The sequence below is a fragment of the Anser anser genome (assembly GCF_964211835.1).
Source record: "Anser anser genome assembly, chromosome: 18".
In the NCBI taxonomy this organism is placed as follows: domain Eukaryota; kingdom Metazoa; phylum Chordata; class Aves; order Anseriformes; family Anatidae; genus Anser; species Anser anser.
This window is the reverse complement of record NC_139739.1, coordinates 8,670,320-8,692,265: the sequence shown is the minus strand read 5'-3', so window position 1 is coordinate 8,692,265 and position 21,946 is coordinate 8,670,320. Positions and strand designations below refer to the sequence as shown.

Sequence of the window (21,946 nt, the reverse complement as noted above, 5' to 3'; positions counted from 1 at the left end):
TCAGGTGCTGCCTCAGAAGGATGGACTAGACTCTCCCCTTAGAAATTCCACTTATAACTTAGATCTGCTGGACTTCATTTCCAGCAAGACCTACGTCCATGTAATTCAGACCCTATCTTCCACAAGCCAGTGGAAGAAAACAATTTTTTTCCCCCAGAAAACAAGCAAATAGCCTTTTTTTTAAAAACTGAACATACAGAAAACTTTGATTATTTGTTGAGAGTTTTCATAGATAAACGTATATCTAATTATACTATCAGTGTTGCCCACTTGGCAGATGCAGCTTGGGCACAGCTCAGTCTATGTTGGTGGCCAGAGCTGCAGATTCTCCTGGAGTGCCTAACTATAAAAAGCCCCATGAACATGCTTCTGGTAGGGACACAACTAGAGATGTGCAAGGAATGCCAGTAAATAACGCATGCAATAGAAACAGTGCTTTTATGCAAAGAGAAGCCAGGTATCTTCTTCTCTGTATGACACGTTGTGAGTAGATTAATTGGGACTCTCAAATGACATAAAAGAACTACCTTGTTCTATGATTTCATAGTCCACAGGTGCAGCAGAAGAAATCCAGCACAGCCTATGGGCTTAGCTCAGCATCCTTGTACATCATTGCCAGCTGTTCTTTCCTCCTCTTCCTGACCATTTTGGTTGTGTCTACAATAATTTCCCCTTCTATACTCCAGTTTCTTTTTTCCTTTGTCCATAGCACACTACAAATTGTTTTTGCTTGTAATGATTAATTTCACAACTCACACCTAATTTGACCCTAATAACTTCGGCTGCAAAGAAGCAAAAGGGGCAATTTCTTGTTGGTCCAGACAACTTATCACCCCCTGAACACAATAAAGGCAGAGCTGGTTATCAACAGGGAGATGCCCATTAGTATTTTTACAGGCAGAATGCCAGGAGCTCCCTTATCAAGCAGGGAGAGTTGGCATGTACTCCAAGCACACAGCGGGAAGGCAGACTGCTTTCAGCCTGCAAGGCCACACAATATGGGAAGTGGTCGCTTGAAAGAGGAGTGGGAAGAATGACAGATGGTTTGTGCCTGTGCATTTTTTTAGAGGACACTGGGTTCCTGCCATGGGAACAGGGTGGACAGTAAAGGCAGTGACTAGACGTGAAGAGTGACAAAGCAAGTCAGGCACGGACGGGCCGTAGGAGGCCAGAGGAAATGCACCATTAGTCAAAGTTGGAGGAAAAATAAAATGCGATGACAACTAGGCCATTCATGTGCTTCCCCTTCAAGGACTGACCAGATCCTTCACAACTCAAAGGACTCAAGTATCAGCTTCTTTTTCTCTTCATCCAGGCTAATGTGCACCAGCACCGGCTGAGAAACTCCCTTGTCACTTTTATTAATTCTTATCTTGTTGTTCTTGGCTACACTTCACTGAAGTACAGTGAGAGAGAGTGCTTCAATCAATAATGCAGATCCAAGTGAGCACCCCCTTCTGCTGTTCTTAGCCATCAACTCAATAGCTTAAAGCAAACGTTCATCCAACTTGTGAACTTGAGAAATGTTAGGACTTCCAGAACCAGAAGGCAAGACAAGGAGGTGGCTTCACAAAGAGGTTTTAGCCCCACATGCAGACAATCTTAGTGCAGTCCAGGGTACTTCACATGCTTCAATATTTTGCTACTTGATACAAAAAGTGTAAGACCTTAGAGCTCTCAATAACCACAGCGACGGAGAAAACCACCTTGCATTTTACAAGCAGATTTCATCTAATGCTCCATTCTGCCACTGTCAGGCAAACCCTGAGGCACTGTTGTCACAACCTGTGAATCCGATGCATTTTGTCATTAAGGAAAGATGACGCCCTTCAGAAGGTCACAATATAAACACTCTCAAATGGATGATCTCTTATTCTTCAACAGAGACTACGCCACAGCTAAGGACAGGAGTTATTTAGAACTGTCTCCTCTGATGCTGTGGCATTACCAGGTTCAGAAAGTGCAAGGGAGTTAAAGGAAGGGGCAAGCAGAAAATCCTGAAATGCTCTCTTAAGAATACATTGGACGCTTTGGACTCCCATCCAAAGGGGATTCGCTCATTAACTCTTGAACGGGACTAAATGTAACTAAATGTAATAGAATGAAAATCTTGCAGAAAGCCAGAAAAAAAAAAGAAAGACATTTAATTTTATTCCTCTCTACTCAAGGACAAGATCAAAATCTTGACCCAAAACTTACATTCTACATATGTCTGGGATATATGGCCAGGAATCAATGCAAGCAAAATCCGAAGTGTCAAGAGAATTGTCCTTATTTTTCCTGTGTTTGAAATAGGTCTAAAAAATAAACTCAATAAGAACTTGAAGAGGCAAAAATCAAAAGGTCTCTCATGATTTAATTAGATCTCAGTCTGATGTAAATTAATTAAATCCTTTGATAATCTGAAACCCATTTCTTAAGTCTTCAAATCAGCCTGTGTCTTTTAAATTACTTCCTGTTATATGGTTAATAATCTCTGCTTTCTATATTACTGGAATCAGGAATCATTCATCTAAGCAAGCTGAACTGAACAGTGCTATCAGAGTATGAGTGTCCTGCCGCCCAAACTACTGTGCCCAATAATTTAGGAGTCTCTTTCCAGCAGAACATTAGTTAATGGCATCTCTCTAAGGAAAATCCCTGTATTTCCTGATGTTTTCAGCTGTGTTTGTACAATTTGCCTTCATGTGAAAATTAATGCACTTCCTCTTCATCCTTTGAGACACAAAAAGGAAGATTACCAGGATTTAATAAAAATGCCAAAGCTCAATCCTTTGTCCCTGTTGAAAAACTAAATTTGTTTAAATAAAGATTCCTGAGCATCACTAATTGTGTTAGAAACTCTAAGGCATCATGTAAGACAGCTCAACCTCCTGCATAGTTAAAAGCTGCAACATAGCTTGTTGCTCTGACACTGCGTGAATAGAGTATTGTTTGGTTGCATTCAGTTCTGACTCTGTTTTGTTAGAAGTACACAGTGTAATAATTTGCATTTGAGCATTGTCTTACTGTAACATTGCAAAGAAGGTGAAGTATTAATGTATTTTCTTGATATTTTTTTTTAAAGCGTAAAGCCTAAAAGCTGTCTTTTCTTTTTTCAGTTTTCTTCCCCTTGGTATTTTAGAAAATGTTAGTTATTTCCTTATTTTACTAAAATATTTATTTAATACTTTAATAAACATAGAATAAACAAGCATCTATAGTAATTTTGCCTTAGATTTGTTACCACATATATAATTCAAAATCCTAACACAGCCTTGGGAAAAAGAAGTCTTCTTGTGAAAGATTTAAGAGGAATCTTGTTGTTCTTCTGTTTTCTGCCAAAACAAGGAAGAACAAGTCTGATTCGCAGGTTGCTTGAAGGTAAGGGAAAGAAGGACAGAAAAAAAAATCCACACAACACTTTCTGGTCTTCGTATACGCTGAAGGAAAATGGGAGAGGAGACGCAGAAAGGGTGAGTATTCATCTTTCATGAAGCACAGAGGGTTTCCTTAAATTATTGTATTAATACATTAGACATACCCTATCACAAACTGCATAGATTTTTGCCTGGAAAAATTTTCCCCCGCCCCCTCCTTGGAGATGCTGGTTCTGACAGGCTGCAACTCCCAATACCTCTACCTAGCTAACAATGCAAAGCACCTTGTTCAAACAAGACTGGTCTCCATTTCACACAACACCCCCAGGTAATATCCACTTTTCTCTTCGTACTGTATCTTTCTGACTGATGCAATCAGATTCTGGAAATGTGCCTTATTAGTTTATATTCCAGCTTCTAAGGGATGATGTTAATTTTCCATAGTAGGACCAGCAGATTTTAAATGTGCTAGATCTTGTCTATAAGAAACAACAAGAAAATGGCACACAGTACTCAGATGCCATGCTTAGAAATTGACTTTAGTGAACAGCACTGCTTTCAAAGATAGGGGTGAAATCTTCCTAACTCTAGTAGAGCTTGAAACGAGGTATTTTATAATCACATGACAAATAAAGACACCTGCCTTTTCCTTCTTACATGAAATCTTTTGCTTAATTTCTGTACCTATCCACCAACCTGTTTGCTTTCTTCCTAGACCAGTGGTTTAGTACTGAGCTTACATGCTGCGATAGCCTAAGTGTTCCATTATATCCTTTAGAGATTTCATCATTTTCTTTTGTTTCCCACAGCAAACAGAATCCCATTCATGTCCCAAACAGAACGTCAGCAGTTGGAATGGTGTTTTCTTAAGGTGCATATAAGATTAAAGACTGAAATCAGATGCAGCGTTGCCAAAGCCTTTGTAATATGCATGTTTTTCATGGCAAGATGATTGACAAGAATTGCAGTAAGGTGCTGAAGGGGATATTTCACCTGGCCCATCAAAATTCAATGTAGAGGATTAGAACTAAGAAGAGCTGACAATATTGACTTTGAGTGCCACAGCGGAAACATAATTAGCTCTTTGACATGCAGTGGACAGAAACATTCAATTTCTTAAAAATCAGATAGGGTAATTACACCAAATCTGTTGCATGCTGCCCCAGCAAGCAAACAAACAAACAAACAAAAATACCCCAAACCAAAAAAGGTCTGCTCTTCTTTTTTCTCCCCTCCCAGTAAAATTCAGGTTTGGCACTAGAATAAATGTATGCAAACCTAGCCTTTCTGCTGGAATAACATCAGGAAAACTTTGTGCATAAAACGAAAAAAACTCTCTTAAAAGAGAGCACACATCTGAAAGAATGAAAAAGTCAATGAATTTTATACAAGTTTACTTATTGCAAAACAAACTGTCTGCACTATGCTTATTAAAGGCATATTTCACTGCCTAATCATAGATGTCTATTGTATCTTTTATGTTTTGAATCATAATTGCAGCCTGTTCCCCAACTGTAATAATGAAAGACATTTTGGCATACGCTTATATTGATTCCCCTTTAACAAAGCACTTAAGACACATGCTTGCATCCCACTGAAATTAACGGCTAACATTAACTTTTAGTACATTGATTTCACTGGGATTTAGAAAAATGGCAATTTAGATGGACACAAAGTTGCCTCCTTCGTTGGATAAGCATTACCCTCTGAAAAGAAGCCTTCAAACTTGAAACTGTACAATGTTTAACTGTTTTGGTTAGAAATACACTTGTTTGTTAGCATGGTTACTCTGCTAACAACATAGATCCATACTGCAACATGTCTGCTGCACTGAAACTTTTCTAGCTCCTGATCTGGAATTATCTGAACTGTAGAAATGTTTTCCAATAGGTATAGTGGCATACAGTACATGCATATGTAAATGAAAATGCATAACAATGCAAAACTTAAATGTACAGAACAAGCTATCATTATGTATAAGTAACATGGTATGTTCAATTCCCAATTTTATAAATTCATGAAGATCACTGTCTATATACTTGTCTGTTATTCTTGTTTGTTGCAAGATTAAATGGTATATGAAAATACAGAGAAAAAAATCAAGAACATTGCTTACCTTATTCCCTTTTTAGCCACTGTTCCTAGCTATCCTAATTAGTTAGAACCTGCAGTGAAATATTCCAGGAAATTAGAACAGAGTAAAAATGTAGAAGTAAAAATAACTTTAAATGTAGTTAAGTCCATATTCCTTCTCAGTATCAAATCCAGGGAAGCTACTAAAATAACGTTAAACTAGTCATTTTCAGAAGCTCAGCATCTCCCAACTTAATGGGAACTTCTGATCAAAGTAACTGAATGTAAAGAAAAAAATCTGAGATTAATTCAAACAATGCAGCCCCCTTCTTTTCTGACAGAAATTTCTCAGAGTTTTTAAACTTATATTGCTAGCATTTCTTCATTCATTTTCCAGTGTTTTTATCTATCAGTACCCACAGCTATTAGTTGGCTTTGCTGTAACGTATATTTTCCACTATGTTTTCTAGTTTAAAACCCAAACAGCTAAATGTATAATAGCGCAGCCCTGCACAACACTCTGACTGCACTGCATTTCAGGGGAGTTTCCAAGTTACCTCTTGATGAGTCTTCACAAAGCACGTCAACACACATGGACTGTGAACATACCTGTTAGACCTCATTAGCTGGATAAATAGAATATTTGAAACCATATCTACTGTGTCCAGAGGTGCTCTTAATTTAAATTTAAAATAGTTTAGAAGGTCACTCAGCCCAGAATAATGGATATTCAGTTTACACATCAGAGAAAAACAGGTATCAACATTTCCTTATTAACAGGCCTGAGTCTGTCTACTACTACTAGTTTCCTTAACATGTACTTCAACCACGAGAAACAGCGTTAAGATCAAAAAATAAATCTTTTACAAGCTGAAGCCATATGTACAAAATTAACCAAATACAAGCACTTGCTAAAAAATACAATGTTTATTAATTTGTTAATTCACATCACAATAAATATCAGGATAATACATATGAGGGACCCAGCAATGCTCAGACTTGTTTGCACCATGCTGTGGTTTGACAAACAAAACTTCATCAGCTGGCATCCTGAGAAAAAGCCCGACTAAAATTATTTTTAACTTTCACATGTAATAATAATTTGTGGCATACATCAGCCATTCCAATTGACATTAGTCAGGCTTTTAAAAACAATTCTTAAGGACCATCCCTGGAGAGTTCCTCAAAGAATCCTTCAGGAAAAAAAGCACAAAGCATACTAGTAGTCATTTTTCTATCTTACTGTTGATTCTGACATTAGGGTTCTGTAGGTGCGAATGTACATTTAGTTTTACCTCAGTTGGCAACATTTTCCACTAAATGAGGAAGAGAACTAGGCTGCAGTTCAAGATACAGGATCAGTTTTCATGCAGTCAACACAACAATTCTAAAACCGAGTTCCTATTATTTCAAGTATGCTGACAGGCCTTAGTTTCAAACACCAAATATATTGAGGACACATTTCCTTGAGATCTCTTTACTAGTTGTCTCAAATCATTTTCAACTTTATGATGAATGAAACGAACTCATCTCTCCATTGATATGTCTGTGGGGCAGATAAAGTCTACTAGATGCATTAGTAGGACAGGGAAGAGAAGCCACTTTCACATGACTGACCACTGATATTCATTCAGGGGTGCAAAAGGAACTATGATAGGTAATCAGTAGGAAAAAAATATCTTGCACACATCACATTAGAGTATAGTCAGAGGTGGGATGTTTCTCAACACAAAATCTCTGTAGTCGGAGATGCTCAGTATCTCAATGTTTCAAAATATTATAAAATTATTTTATATTTTATAATTTATATTATAAATTATTTTCAAAAATATAATCTACTACAAACATTTTTACAGCTTGGAATTTTTTTTTCCTAGTAGGGTTTTCATACCATTTCCTCTAAAGGCAATATTTAGGTAGTATTGTGACTACACTTCCACTCAAAGAATTTTCTTTTTCCTATTACAAGCTTACTGATGATTTCATAGGAAAAAAATTGCAACAGCACATCTGATAGGGAATGCCACTTGCAGTCAAATTGCATCAGCCTTTCCTTTTTCATGGATCAGAAATATAAGGAAACTTTGAACAGAAAACATTTAGTATTTCTTTTGTCACTGTTAAAGTCAGAGCAAATCCTCAAAAACAGAGTATTCGAGTGAAAACAAGAGCATGATAAATGCTATTACTACGTATTTTAGAATGTCTGATCAATTTTTGTGCAATAGTTTCTCTGACAAGTACAATTTTCACAGTAAAGAACTATTTCACACTTGAAATAAATCAATCATGCTGCAATCTGTAGCAGCAAAATAGTCAATGAAAAAATAGTAAAAGATATGCATGATCAGACTGCTCTTCCAAAACGTGTAGCAAGCAGAACATAGGACAGCTATGAAAACATCAAATTACACATGCAAAAACACTGATATAAATTAATTGCTAGAAGTATACATTCTGATCTCTCCCTTTCCTACATGTACAATTCTACTATGCAAGAAACTGACTATGCATGTCAACATGATGGCAACTGCAACTTAGACTGAAATTCAATGAAGTTTGTTTTGTGTTGTGGCTTTGTCACGCTACCTATTTAACAGGCTTCCGCAGAACAAGTTTCACTATCAGTTTTGTTTTTTCCTTGCCACAAATTAGCCAGCATCTCCCCCTTGTGGATAGCAGGAAAATAATCAGAAACTTGCATTAAGAAACTTGCAATAGATTAATGCTTTCTTACTCTGGCCAGTACTCTGAAAAAAGAGTTTGCAGATAATTATTTTCCATGTGTGTTCTGAGCAGGGCCATTTCTTTTTGAGTTCACTGTTTAATATAGTTCCCTTCAGTAACATATGCCTTTATCTAAATCCACTTAAAAGCAGAAACCAGCTCATCAGTTAGACAGTATTAAAAACAAAACCAATGAAAATGCACCACTTCATCGGCCAGACTTCCACATTCTAAAACAAACACAAAATGCTGCATGAGCTGGATTATTAGTGGCTTTGATTCTACTTTTCAACATTGCTTAATATACAGTGTTTAAGCAGTAATTTGTGAGATATTATACTACATTTTGAAGGTTAAAAAAAAAAGATGATTGCTTACCTATTGTTGCGTACACTGGGAACTCGTTCCTACTAGTGAGCAAAAAGATTCAATGTTCAATATTAGGATCAGTAATGAACTATCCAAGTACTTAGGAGATAGGACCATCAACAAAATTCTAAGGGAAGCCCGGTCTGATGCCTGGCATCTGTACACAAACAGCGCGAGAAAATTCTGTTGGCAGTCAGCCATACCAACATAGAAACTCAGACAACAACTGTTTAAACTTAAGAAGACCTCAAGATGTTAATGATTTCAGATATACTTTTATACATAAAGCTGTGATTATTCGCAAGCTCCTAACAAGAGAAGAGTTATATGCACTTTGGAAGAGAGATTTGTCACAGCACGACTGCATTGGCTTTAAAGCTGGTGTGAAGACCATTTCTTTGTCTGGCTGTGAGAAAAAGCTGTCTACAGGAAGAATGAGAAAGATTTCTGGAACTCAAGCCATTGAGTTTCATTGAGTCATCTGTTTCAACTCAAGTGTCCATTTTCTTTTCAGATATATTTTGTGCTTTTTTTCCTTCTTTCCAGGGATGGTATTTAACCTCAGCACCCTGTGACTGTTGCATCCAAGCCAGAACGTTTTGTAATATGCAACTTGGTAATTTCTTCAGCACAGGTAGGGTGAATGCCAATTGTCTTCATTAGTTGAGGGTAGGTAGCACCACATCTACCAAAAAGAAAAAAAAGACCCACAAAGTCATACACTGTTCACCCTGAAGCAGGTAGAACGTCCTAAAACGTCAAGCTAATCCCACTCTTGTCACTTTTATCAGGTAGAAGAATAGCATTTATTCTTCAGTGCTGTTTATTATTTCTTAGGCACTTGCACAACAAAATTGAAATGCACTACACTGTTAAGCACAGAAGAGTTGTCCTAAGAGTTGAGACAGAGAGAATTAAGCAATTTATCCCAAGTAGGAACTGAGCCTATGGCAAAAACGTATGACAAAACTGCAGCCTTCAGCTTTTCTTGTACATAGATGTGTTTCAACAACTCCAGATGGAAAAACATACATACATATCCACGCATACACAGGAAGAACATCTTAAATTAGGACTGCAGGCAACAATCTCATGAAGGAAGTAATACCAGAATATTCTTCTATGATTGTTAACAAAGTCTAGTGCTTACACTGAAATTACCAATGCTATAGGCAGGAGGAAAAATTCCATCATCTGAGAGAACAAAAAGCTGAGCTAAAAATCCCACTAGCCTAATTCCTTTCCTTGTCCAATAACATTCTTAGATTTGATGACTTTCCTTTGAGCTGCTATTCCTGGCAGGTCATGCTGTAAGAATAGCTGAAATGGACTTAAATGTGAAAATTATTTCAAGCTGTCTATGGAATAATGTACTCTGTCTGTACAAAATACAGGGAAAAGAGTCACAGAAGTCTTCTGGTGTCCCACATATACCCAAAAAAGCACCAACAAGCGAAAAGCACCGCTGAGCATAGATGTTACCAGAGTGCTAAGTGGAGAGTGAAGATGAAAAATCATCCTTTGGAGAAACAGAAGTGAGACCTAATATTTGACGATGGAGAACAGCAGCTTTTACAGTGGGTGTTCCACATTGAAAACTCTGGATTTGTGAAATACAATAGAAACCAATACAAGAATCTGACCTGCTGAAAACCTCTTACTGTGGCTAAAGCTTTAATTTCCCTCAGGAAAGGCAGAAAAGCACTCCAGTTTCATATGCTTCCTTTTCACTGGTTATTTTGGATAAAACTTCAAAACAATGACATCCTAAAAAATGTAGTTCTAGAATCTATACCACTGGCAATTAGTGGACTACAAACACATGTTGAAAATGTGTATTCAGGGTACACTGCAATCAATGATTTCCAAGATATTGCTCACATGATAGTTGCGGTCCTGCCTTCTTAATCCTTTCTGCTTTTCATTTATGCTAGTCACTCACAACTGCACGAGTAAAACTGCAGTAAAATAGCGATGATATTTAGGACAATGAGCTAGTACCACAATTGGGAGGGCATTTCTTGAAACCCAGATTATTGTCTTTAAAGATGAGTTTAAAAAACTATAATAATGTAAATATACAAATCCACATTTCTGAAGATGTAAACCAGCAGAAAGAAGGGAAATGAAAAACAAATAAGTCTAGCACACAAGAGAGCAAAACAGCTCCCTTTAACCAGAGAGGACCTGGAATCATTTCTTACTCCTTCAAAGTGAAAATAAAGATGTACAAGTGAGGAAAAGTGCACTCCTACATTCAAATCTGAGTAAACTCTGGAACCAGATCAAAACACAAAAGTTCACCTACTTGGGTACATTTCTTTTTGGAATTATCAGACAGTTCCAGACAAAGGTACCTCCCTCTCCCATCAACCTACAGATACTGCTTCTTACCTTATCACATACTGGTTGGTTTATACACAGAAGCTTAAAATTCATGCAACTCCTTGCTGACTTTTTAAGGAGCAAACCGTGCACATTTAAAGATGAGATTAAAAAAAAAGGAAACGATCGGCAGGTGTAAGAAAGCTTTTAATGGAAAACACAAATATCCTTTTAAAGGGACTTGCAAAACTATGCAGCAATTTCCTATCCTGTGCATGGGATGCAAAAGCAGCTACACTTCGAGAAAACTAACATTAGTTTGTTAATGCACAATTATAATTTTTGCTTTAATGATACTGAGCCAACGATGTATTTTCATCAGTTGTTCCTTAACTATATCCGGTATTACAATAGCTAAATCCAGTATATCTTAATGAAGAACTGCAGTATTTTTAGTAGAAATATGTGCAATACTACATAAAGTAACAAAAAGCAAGGATTCTTTATAGTGTTGCCAAAACTAGGCAGCTATCTTTTATAATCTTACAATAATTTAAAAAGCAGGCTTTAGAAACTAGAGACATTCTTTTGTACTTACTTGATTCCAAGAGCAAATCCTTGAATAACTTCGCCTGCATTTGGTCCAATGAAATGAAGGCCAAGGATTCGTTGCTCTCTCTCTCGTAAGCACACCATCTGAAAACAATACATTACATAGAAATCTTTTCTTAGAACATCTAAAGATAAGGCACGAAGTTGAATTAAATGAAATTGAAGTGCCCCGAGATCCTAGTTCAGCTGTCAATTCCCACTGTGCCAAGAACTTACGCACTTGCTTAAATCTTAGTGACTTCAATAGATCTTATGCTTGTCCCTGAGCAGTTTCCTGAATCAAAGCTTTATTAGCATATTTCTTTCAGACTTCAGGGAGCCACTGACAGCAACAATTTGTGGTATATTGAATACTTTTCTGTTTGTCATTTGTATGAAAATTTCAAAATACCTTCATTAGTTTAATTGCTACACTACAGACATCTTGACACTGAAGGACCACCTTCAGTGTCTGAGCTTTTGCAGGTATTCTTAGTAGCTAATCAGCGGTATTTCCGCAGATGACCGCTACCAATTATAAGATATTTTGTGCCTTTGTAATTCCTTACACTTACGGAAGCTTGCTTGGCAAGACGCTTTTACCACATCAGCCACATAACCTAAACAGCAGTCAAGTCTTGGTAGCAAGCAAAGATGAGGGTGAGTAACTAAGCATTTGTGAAGGCCTGAGTCAATACACACTTAACTTTTATCAGAGAACTGACTAAAAAAAAAAAAATTGTTCCTATAAGGACATCATGTTTATCGTTATGAGAATAAAATCAGTCTATCCCTATACCATCCCATCAAGCATTACATCATCACTAATCTGTTTGGTTCTGCTACTCAGTAAAGACTTGGATATTGTCATTAAGAATCCCAGTAACAGCAGCAATTCTGACATGGTAGTTTAAATAAAGTTTTAAAGAAAAAACCCTCTTGCACTACAGTGTTAAATTCTAAGTTCAACGTTTGTTCGTTTGTTTGGGGAGTTTAACAAGAACCATATTCAATGCCATCCAACATTTATTATGACATTACTATTTTGTTCTCAAATATTCACTTTCATTGACACAATTCAAAGGGAATAGCTAAAAGAATTAGCATCCCCTTAGCTGCAATGGCGCTTGGGATAGTTAAGGCAAAGTTGCTAAGCTACTTACAAAAGTCCAATGTGACAAAATATTAGAAAAACTGGTTACAGCTATTAACAATGGATATTCCTTACTTAACAAAATCATAATAGCATAATAATTTGTGATTCACATACAGCAATTATTACATTTATTCCAGTAAGACAGCTCCCTAATATTTAGGAGAAAAGAATGAAAAAGAAAACTATGATATATTCTAACAATCAGATACATTCACCTTATTTAAGATTCTCTATTATGGGCAGGTGTATCACAGAACTTTTGAAGAGTGAAGAAATTGGATTGCTCTAGAAGACATGCTTCAAATCCAACATTTTGGTCTAAACCAGGTGGTTTTTATTTTCATAACTAAGACAGGGAACAGTTATGCTAGTTTTGTTAGCCTTGTGCATCTTTTTTTTTAAATGGTTGTATACTTTCATAAGAGATGGCCTCAAATATTACTAGAGCTAGTTAAGAACTTCACTGGGGGAAGCAGAGATTGATCTCTATGGAAGTTAGAATATTTGTTTGGACCTTAACAGCAGCCCATAGATGGTATCAATCAGTAGAACATCACTTCTGAAAAATGCTAATACCTACAAAGCACTTTCAAGATGCAATGGAGTAAGTAATAAATATTAAATATTTGAAGTTACGCTAGAGAAACAGGCTATCACCAAAAAAGATCTCAACCATTTCAGAAAGTGCTCTTTTTTTTTTTTTGCTAGACAGTATTCCTCAAAGCTGGCTGTACCACGTATATTGTTTTAAGTTAAAAGCAAGTTAAATGCTCACAACACTCACTTTCATATAGCATTGAGTTGCATCTCTTTCAGCCACTGTAAACTCTAAAGGTTTATAATATGCATGGTATACCTGGTAAGGAAAACAGTAACATTTGTATTAGAATGTACTATTACATTAAAAAATGATGCTTTATATTATAACCATTACTATTACTACATATTTGATAACGTTATAGAAAAAAACATTAATTCATGTTCATTATTTTAAACAAAAAAAACAGGTAACAATTCTGGAACACTCAAGTATAAACTTCAGGTATATTTCAAAAGCATTAAAATCAGAACTAATAACAAACTGAAGTAGAGTACTGCACTTTGTATTTCCATAAATTACTGCATCATATACTGACATTCTTTTTGATGAGTGAATAAAAATAACATAAAATATCTTTTCAAGTGTGATTTGTTTGAATTTTGTCTTATTATATAGTGATTATGAATTTCTTCACCACACGTACCTTAATCTCATCCTCATATCAGAAGGTTGGGTGTGAATATATGGCATATCAGGTTTCTTCATCAAAATGCAATGCACACACATCATATCAAGATATTTCAGCCACAAAGATAACATTGAACAACCTGTGAGAATGTTTCTGGGGACATCCATAAAACTTAGACTAAACAACCTGACCTGCACTTCTGACAACTAAAAGGAACGTAACTGTTATTTAATGATGCTGTGCAATATCATTTATTGAAATGGCAGCTAGGTTAAAACCATCAGACAGCCAATAATTTTAAGCCCACTAGGTAATAGTTTCCATTATGACATACTGCAATATTTTTAAAGTCCTGAGCTCTTCTGAAGACACCAACTCCCTAGCTGCAAATACAGCATTTGGGGGACTTTTATTTTTTCCATAGTACAACTCTGACACAAGCTATAAATTAAAAACATTTTCATACCTCGATATTATCTGATCCGTAACACTGCACGGCTTTTTCTTCCGACAGCCCAACACAACCATATTCCAAGGGAGTGAAAACTGTAGTAGGTACCTGTTCATCAGGATACAAAGTGTTACTGTGAACCATATGAAGCAGCTGCAGGGGAGAATTTTGCATGACTGAGAAGAGCAGCTCTGTCACACACATCTGTTTTGGCTGTCAAAACTAGATTCCAGATGGAAAAATACAATTCCTTTAAATACCCTTTTCAGAAAAAAAAAATAAAAAAAGAAAAAAGAAAGATTTGTTTTTATTACTGAAAAAAGAAGTAACTCACATTGTCATAGTCCATCAATTCTGAAGACTGGCCAAAAAGACGCTGAGCCAGCAGTTTTCCTGCAGCTATTGCTGTGGGTGTCAATTCAGGACGGCCCTGAGAAAAGAGCACAAAGCTTTGTTTTACCTAAGAGAAGTAGCATCCAAGGATTTCTCCTGGGACAACGGGCAGAGGAAGGCCAAATCTTTGGAATTCCAGCTTAGCAGCCAGTGCTCCAAATGGAGAAGGCACTAATAATTTCCGTCCAAACATGCATACAATCAATGTATAAAAACCTCACATCTTATGTCACTCCCTGAAAAGCAGAGGATGTTAACATGTTAACCATCCATTTCACCCTCTCTTTCCAAAGTAAGCCATCGGTAAGCTTACCAGATGGTCTTTTTAAAGCAGGAAAAAAAAAAAAAAAACTAGTATAAGGAACAGTGTTTTAAAATCTACCAGAACTTTTTTTTTTAAAAAAGTTGCCCGATGCATTTTTACAGAACACGGAGTCAACAGGCGCAAACTTCGCTATTTGTAGACATAGACTCTCTATGTTGGCCCTGGATTGGGAAACAGGAACACTATTTTGCCCACGCTGCAACCCATAGTTTGAATTGGTCCTAATCTCAGGCTCTGGTGTTAGGGAGAGGCATGAAAAGGATGTTCTGTGGGCAAATGCTAACTTCCTGCAAATGAAAAATGACATAACAGCAAAATACGACCAGGACATGCTTCAATTCAAGCCACAAGTCCTGACTACTTTTTACATCCAAACAGGTCAAGCAATGTGCCAGAATCCTAATTTCTAGTGCTGACACAACGCCACTGGAGCATCAGAACTCCAATGCTAGTTTTAAAGAAGCTGGAAGTTTTTGCAAACTGAAAAATGGCATCTTCAAAGCAAGTTTTTTGAAGCCTGAGGAAGAATAGTCCATTGACGTTGATAAGCCAGAGAAAACTTCATAAATCTAGTCAAAGAAAGTTATTTAAGAGTTCATCTAAGACTGTATCAAGATGCCTGTCTGAGATTAGGAAAGGGGTCACAAGTCTAGAAGGAAAGATATGGAGACATAAGAAAGCCATAACTGAAAAACAACACCTTTACGGGACAATGAGGAATGCTTTATAAAGACTGTGAAATTTTGCTTCATACAGGTCCTATCTAGATCCAACACTTGCCACATTTATGCAAAACTCCACTTTGGAGCTGGTCATTCAGCAAGCCCTCAAAAACAGCCTTCAGCAGAAAACAAAATAAGGATTTCCCACCACATACATTGAAGTTTTTCAAATGTTTCTTCATTAACCTGACTTTTCTGAGCATTTACTGGAAACCATTCTTCTTTCCCAGCTTCTCTTTTCTTTATATTCCCTTAAACAAGTTCTGTACATGGTGTTAGCTACCGTTTACTACATTACACATACTGTATCAATTATCTGCATATTAAAACACATTTGTTTTTATCTATACTAATAACCCCTTATGCTAAAACTTTCATTGCAAAAAATAAACCGAAACATTATATCTAACCTGTTAACAGACACTACTATTCTGTTTACAAAGACAAACCTATTTTTCCCCATAGCTCACGACAAATGACAAAACTGTAAGTCTATGCCTTTTTCCCCTAAGATACATCGTCATGGTTTTTCAAAAACAGCATTTTGACTTTCAAGTCTGTAAATGTCATTTAGCAGATGAAATTTGCCATTTGTTTTTTCTTGCACACATTTGCCTGAAACATGGCTGCCAATCATTTCTGTAGCAGGAAATACAGATGTTGTTTTGGCATTCCAGAAATGAATAGAAGATTGGAACTAGAGATAAAATTGTGAAAGCACTGCTATGCATTCCATAAAACCCAACTAATTACAAAAACATCCATGCAGATAAAGTCCAATTTCTCATAAACAATGGCTTAAAGACTTTCCCTGGTAAATATTTGAAAAGAACATTCACTTTGCAGTCATGTGTAGAACTGCCCTCATGATTATTATGGATACAAATTGTTCATAAGAATCCTCTAATGTATTATACATTTAAACAAGATGGCTCCTAAGAGAGTTTAAAAAGCTTTGAAGTACTGTGTATTTGTTCTAACACGACTCTTTTTTGGTCTTATTTCTATTCAAAGAAACATACAGTACATTCCACCTTCTCTACACATCTTTGTTACAACACCCTTTGAAATATGACAGATGTATAGTGGCATGCACATATGATAAACCTCCTTCTAAGAGAACTTCTTCATGCTCTGTGCCATGCTTTTCAACATTAATACCACTAGAAGAAGGATTTTAACAGACAGAGCTTATATTATCACTGAAAAAAAAATCACATTAAAATTCCAGCCTGGTCATCCTCATCATGATTACAGAAAATGAAAATGCCTAAATGCAGTTTTACCTGTCAGTTGAAAACATATTTTTGCCAAAGTCTGAGAATCTTTTTTTTGATGGTAGACAGACTGACCAATCTCTGGGAGGTTGTATTTTTTCCCCTTCCCTTTCTCCAGATGAACAGCTTGCATAACATTAGGATTTATTTTTTCATACAAGGGTGCAACAAGACACCCATGCACACATAGTTTCCCATTTGTGCCAGATGGGTATGATTGCCAAATGAAAACACTCATTCTAACCATATCATGAAACTCCCCTTTCCCTTCTTTCACTACTCCCCTTTCAGCCAGGGCACTGAATTTAAAAAAAAAAGTTTTTGCTATTCAGTAGAAATTTAGTGTCTATTCAGTGTGGCCTGGTAAAGGAAGAAGGAGGAGAGGTTGAGAACTACTTGCAAACATATAAGCAATAGCACTTTATGATAGCAAAGAAAATCTGGCAGGTAGAGAGAAGAACAATGAGCGATCCTGAGAGGGACACCAGAGACTAAATCCTATTTTATAAATAATATTAGGGATCACAGATGCTCATTCACAGGGAACAAAATTCCCTTTCCTGCCCCTTGAGTGGTCTCACCCAGACAATATTACATGCCAAGCTCTACAGCTTTGTGGTTCTTAAAGAATACGCACAGAAGAATCAAGTGTATCCAGCTGAGATGTGCACCAACACCAACAATGGGAACTTTGTTCCACTGCTGATTCCCATGCCAATAAAACTTATTATCTAAATCTATTCTGCTTTTACAAAAGACAAAATTCATTTGGATATTCAAACAAAATAACTGTATTGCTTACCCAGTGGAATTACATAGCTCATATTGTAACGGAGTCAGACAAGATAGTTCCTTCTATCTTTAAACTCTATAAATGCGTAAGTACTATATTGTGATTCCCTTAATTCCCTATATTTAGCCCATATGGAGACAAAAGCTTGAGAATATTTCTACAGAACACTGATTTAACTGTCCAGTTTTCCCAACTGTACACGGTATAAAAGCGTGTTGCTGTTCTTAACACATTTAGAAGTGCATATTACACAACTCGGGTTCAGAAATCTGCACTACTAAGAACAAAAACAGGAAAAGGAAATCCAGGTTTTAACAACAAAACGAAAATGACAAGTAAATGTTGACCTGATTTTCTAGATGCAGAATAGGAAAGATGAGAGCATCCTGACTCTAACTTTATATTTGTAACTCAACTAAATCCTCAAAAGGCAGAATACAAAAAGCACCCAAACGGAAACGACTTGCCCAAAATAACACAGCAGATTGGCAGCAAAGGGAGCAACAGAACTTAAGACCTTGCCAGCACTGCCTCTAACAACTGCTAATTGGATTAAATTAAAAAGAGTAGTTATGAAATTGGAAAGCCTAACCAAGGCATATATCAGGGATGAGCAGGCGCCTTAGGTCACTGAGAAGAAAGTGGACTTCAGGAAATATCCCAGAGCATGAAGTGACAAACACAGAGGGCACCTCTATGTGAAGAGAGAAGAAAGGAGAACTGTACATAACCCCAAAGCTCTCTCTGAGTGACTGGATAGTACAGAGAAGTTGTGGAGAGCAATGAATAAAAGGAGAAATAGCTGAGCAGGAAAGAGTTTTCACACAGTTTAAAAGGAAATAGCAAGTCATTCACATAAAGATGGAGACAGACAGGAAGACACACGTCTACAAAGAGGTAAAGAGGTCAGGAATCGCCAATAGATTTATGAGATTTAAGTGTCTCCGACTGTTCCAGCATCCAGTCAGGGATCTGCAGGCTATTCCAAGACATTATGTAACCCGCTACATCTCTTCAAAAACTCAAGAACACCTGGGAGCTTTATGTGTGGCAGAATGAGAAATCTTTAAAAGATCTCTCAAATCATACTATATATGTGGTTTGGGTATCACCACAGTATTTAGATTTACCAGACTTTCATAAAGATGGCCTCACTATACATAAAAAGCAACTTTAATAGGAAGGGATGTGCTCATTTCCATTAAGTTAAGTGACAGATATGAGAATTCTGTATCTTGTGATGCCCAGTCTCTATATTCTATATTATTGCCCAGTTTCTTTGGGAACAGTAAGCAGCTGATGAAAACATCCTCCTTGTATCTGTACAGTTCAGAATCCAGCATACATTATATTATAACATTGTCAAAGATTCCCAACTTAGAGTAGAAATTCTGAGTTCTTCTGTAAACTGAAAATTTAGGGATTGAAAGAATTTGAGTGCACTTTGATCAGGGAAAAATATTCTTATTACAGATAACTGTAGATCAACAAGAGTGCTAGACTAAGGTCACAAAATTCTGGTTTTGCACCTGTAACAAGTAGTAAATTGTTTTGCTTAAGTTAATAATACCTTTTCCTTTTACAAAAACAAAGGAACAAAAACAAAAAAACAAACACCACCACCACTAATGTTTACTTGGCATAAACATTCACAAGTCATGTGAATCCTTTGACAGAAGTCAACGCCTTTGCTTTTGAAGCAATGGCTTTTTCTTGTTCTAGAGGCATATACTTTTGTCCAGACCACGTTATGTCAGGAAGCAGAAATGCTATCATATGATTAATCTCAGCAGAATTGTTGTGGTCATTCCCCAAAAGTGTATTCAACATCAGAAGGTAAGAACTACTTTCACTCAGCATTAAGGCAGCATGAAGTCATACACCTGAAGTGATAAAAACATTATTAGAAAGATAACTGAAGTGATAAAGACGTTATTACGAGCCTCTGACCAATGATACATTCCCTGATAAACATCAGTAATAATCTCTAATGCTGATATTTCACGAGATCCATGTGAAGGAAATTACTGACCCAGGTGGCGGGCATAAACACTACAGCTGTACAAAATGAAAAAGAGCAAAACACTAAGATATATGCTAGAGCATGACGACATCTGGGGACTAGTTATTAGTCAGGAACAAAGTTGGCTTCCTGTTATTGTAAAATAGTTTATGTAGACTCAGTACCTCTGTTATGTCTCCAACTGCGTAAATGTGAGGAACAGAAGTAGCTTCACTGGCATCCACAATGATCTTTCCAGTTTCAGAATTAGTTTTCACTCCAACTGTCTCCAAATTGAGAGCTTTGGTGTCAGGAGCCCGACCTTAAGGAAAAAAGAAATTAAAATAAAAACCATTGGAAAACTTCAGCAGTGTTAATCTAAAAAGCTGGCATCCTCCAGTGCACGTTTCCAAGAGCTTTGTGCGATTTGATAGTCCAAGTAGAAAGAAGACAAAATGTATCTGACACAGAAAAAGCCATAAGAGTAGAAAGTACGGATATCAATTTCTTTGTGAAAGCAGATCTATTACTATTGCCTTTGCTCAGATTATTTCAACTAAAGTTATTCTTTAAAAATATGCAGGACACCATCCACTGCACAAAGTGCAAAAAACCCAGACGGTTTAAAATTTATCGCAGATTCTAAATGTGCAATATTTGCTTAAGTACCATAAATATATATGTAATAAAGCAACTTTATGCTGAAAGTTTCTAATAAACACTAACTGAATGGCACTCAATATTAACAAATAGCCTGTTGTGCACACTTGCGGATACAAATGATTAGTAATTCCATTCAGTGTCAAACATTCCTGAAGTCCTCTTTTCTTGTTATCTGATATTTAAAACCTTTTTTAGTTCCCTCAGTCTGGGTGATAAAGTTCATCAACTTTGCTCTCAAGTCCTTAATGCTGAAATATTTAATATTTAGCTCAAGCTCCATATAACCATTCTGTAGAATTTAAAACTACCATTTCAATGTATTTATAAACCAAATTAGGCAAAGTTCTACTGAACTTGGATTTTATTACAGCTTCCTCTTCCAAAGATTTTAAGTTATATCTCTTCCATATGACTATTCTCTCTCTAAATTACTTTTCAACCTACACATCTTCAAAAATATTTTCATAGTGTCTTCTGCATAAAGTCTTGATACAAACTCTACTGAGCTGTCTACAGAGTATCTATTTGATCCAGAAATTGAATCTTAAATAAAAATCATTTTTTCAAGCGTATTTGAAGGTTAATAAGCACAGTGAAAATATCAGATATTCGTTGTTAGGGACACACAAGATTGTATAGCAGAGATTATCTGAATATATCCAAATGAAGGAAGCTTAATAACATTGCACACATTTTTAGAGGCTATAAATGCATATGGACATATCTAAATCTACATATATATATCTCCGTTGTGTGAGTCATGATTTTGTGTTTGAAGTTAATACAGAGCTATGGCAAAGCAAAACAAAAAGGGAAATGTGTTTTCATTATAAAAACAAGCTCTTTGATGTTAATGTAGGAAATTATTAAACAAAAGGAAAACCTGGCTTGTCAATACAGACCTAATTATATGTAAACATATGATTCACTGCTTTATACATCTGCCATATAGGCAGGCCCCCCAAACAATGTCACATCTGAATGCCTCTGTAAAGACTTCTGTGTATTAATTTCATCTGGTGAAACCAACACTTCCTCTGGGAGTACTGACTGAAGCTGTCGGCACTCAGCTATCTGTCTGTCTTCCCTTCTGTTGTCCCCATGGGATGTTGATCTGCTGTTCCTTCTCTGCCCCCTGCTCCCCAGTCCTGATGCTATCAGGCAACAAAAATAATAAACCTCCAGGACCTTATCTTGGCTCGGATGTGAAACAACTTCCTACCGTTGTATTTCTTTGTGTATTGAGAGTAAAGCCTGGATATTCTGCAAATGGACAGCTAATGGGGTTTTCTAGTTTCCCCTTTTTCCTGCCAGGCAGAGCCAAGAGAACGCTTAGCACGCAATGGAAGGCACTGAAATAGGGAAAAAAAGAAAAACCCGTCAATAGAGTCATTTAAAGACTTGTGACAACAACAGCAACTGAGTTTATCAAATCTGCAGGATAACACTTAACCTTTCAATTCCAATCTATTTTAACATGTGTACAGTTTG

The 21,946-nt window shown here is 36.5% G+C and overlaps 1 protein-coding gene across 6 annotated transcripts in view; it reads right to left on the bottom strand.

Annotated features, from left to right (window-relative positions):
• Positions 1 to 21,946, bottom strand: part of TXNRD2 (thioredoxin reductase 2) — an 82,122-nt gene that overhangs the window by 38,020 nt on the left and 22,156 nt on the right. For 3 of the 6 annotated variants that reach the window (XM_083803494.1, XM_083803492.1, XM_083803493.1), the window contains 6 exons: positions 19,978 to 20,114; positions 14,615 to 14,710; positions 14,296 to 14,388; positions 13,385 to 13,456; positions 11,452 to 11,549; positions 6,344 to 9,213 (listed from right to left, as the gene is read on the bottom strand). In XM_083803494.1, the coding sequence (XP_083659620.1) occupies positions 9,090 to 9,213; positions 11,452 to 11,549; positions 13,385 to 13,456; positions 14,296 to 14,388; positions 14,615 to 14,710; positions 19,978 to 20,114 (620 nt within the window). In that variant the 3' untranslated portion in view covers positions 6,344 to 9,089. Of the gene's footprint in view, positions 1 to 6,343; positions 9,214 to 11,451; positions 11,550 to 13,384; positions 13,457 to 14,295; positions 14,389 to 14,614; positions 14,711 to 19,977; positions 20,115 to 21,946 lie in introns of those variants that run through there. The other 3 variants (XR_014573480.1, XR_014573481.1, XR_014573482.1) reach the window with 1 other exon arrangement.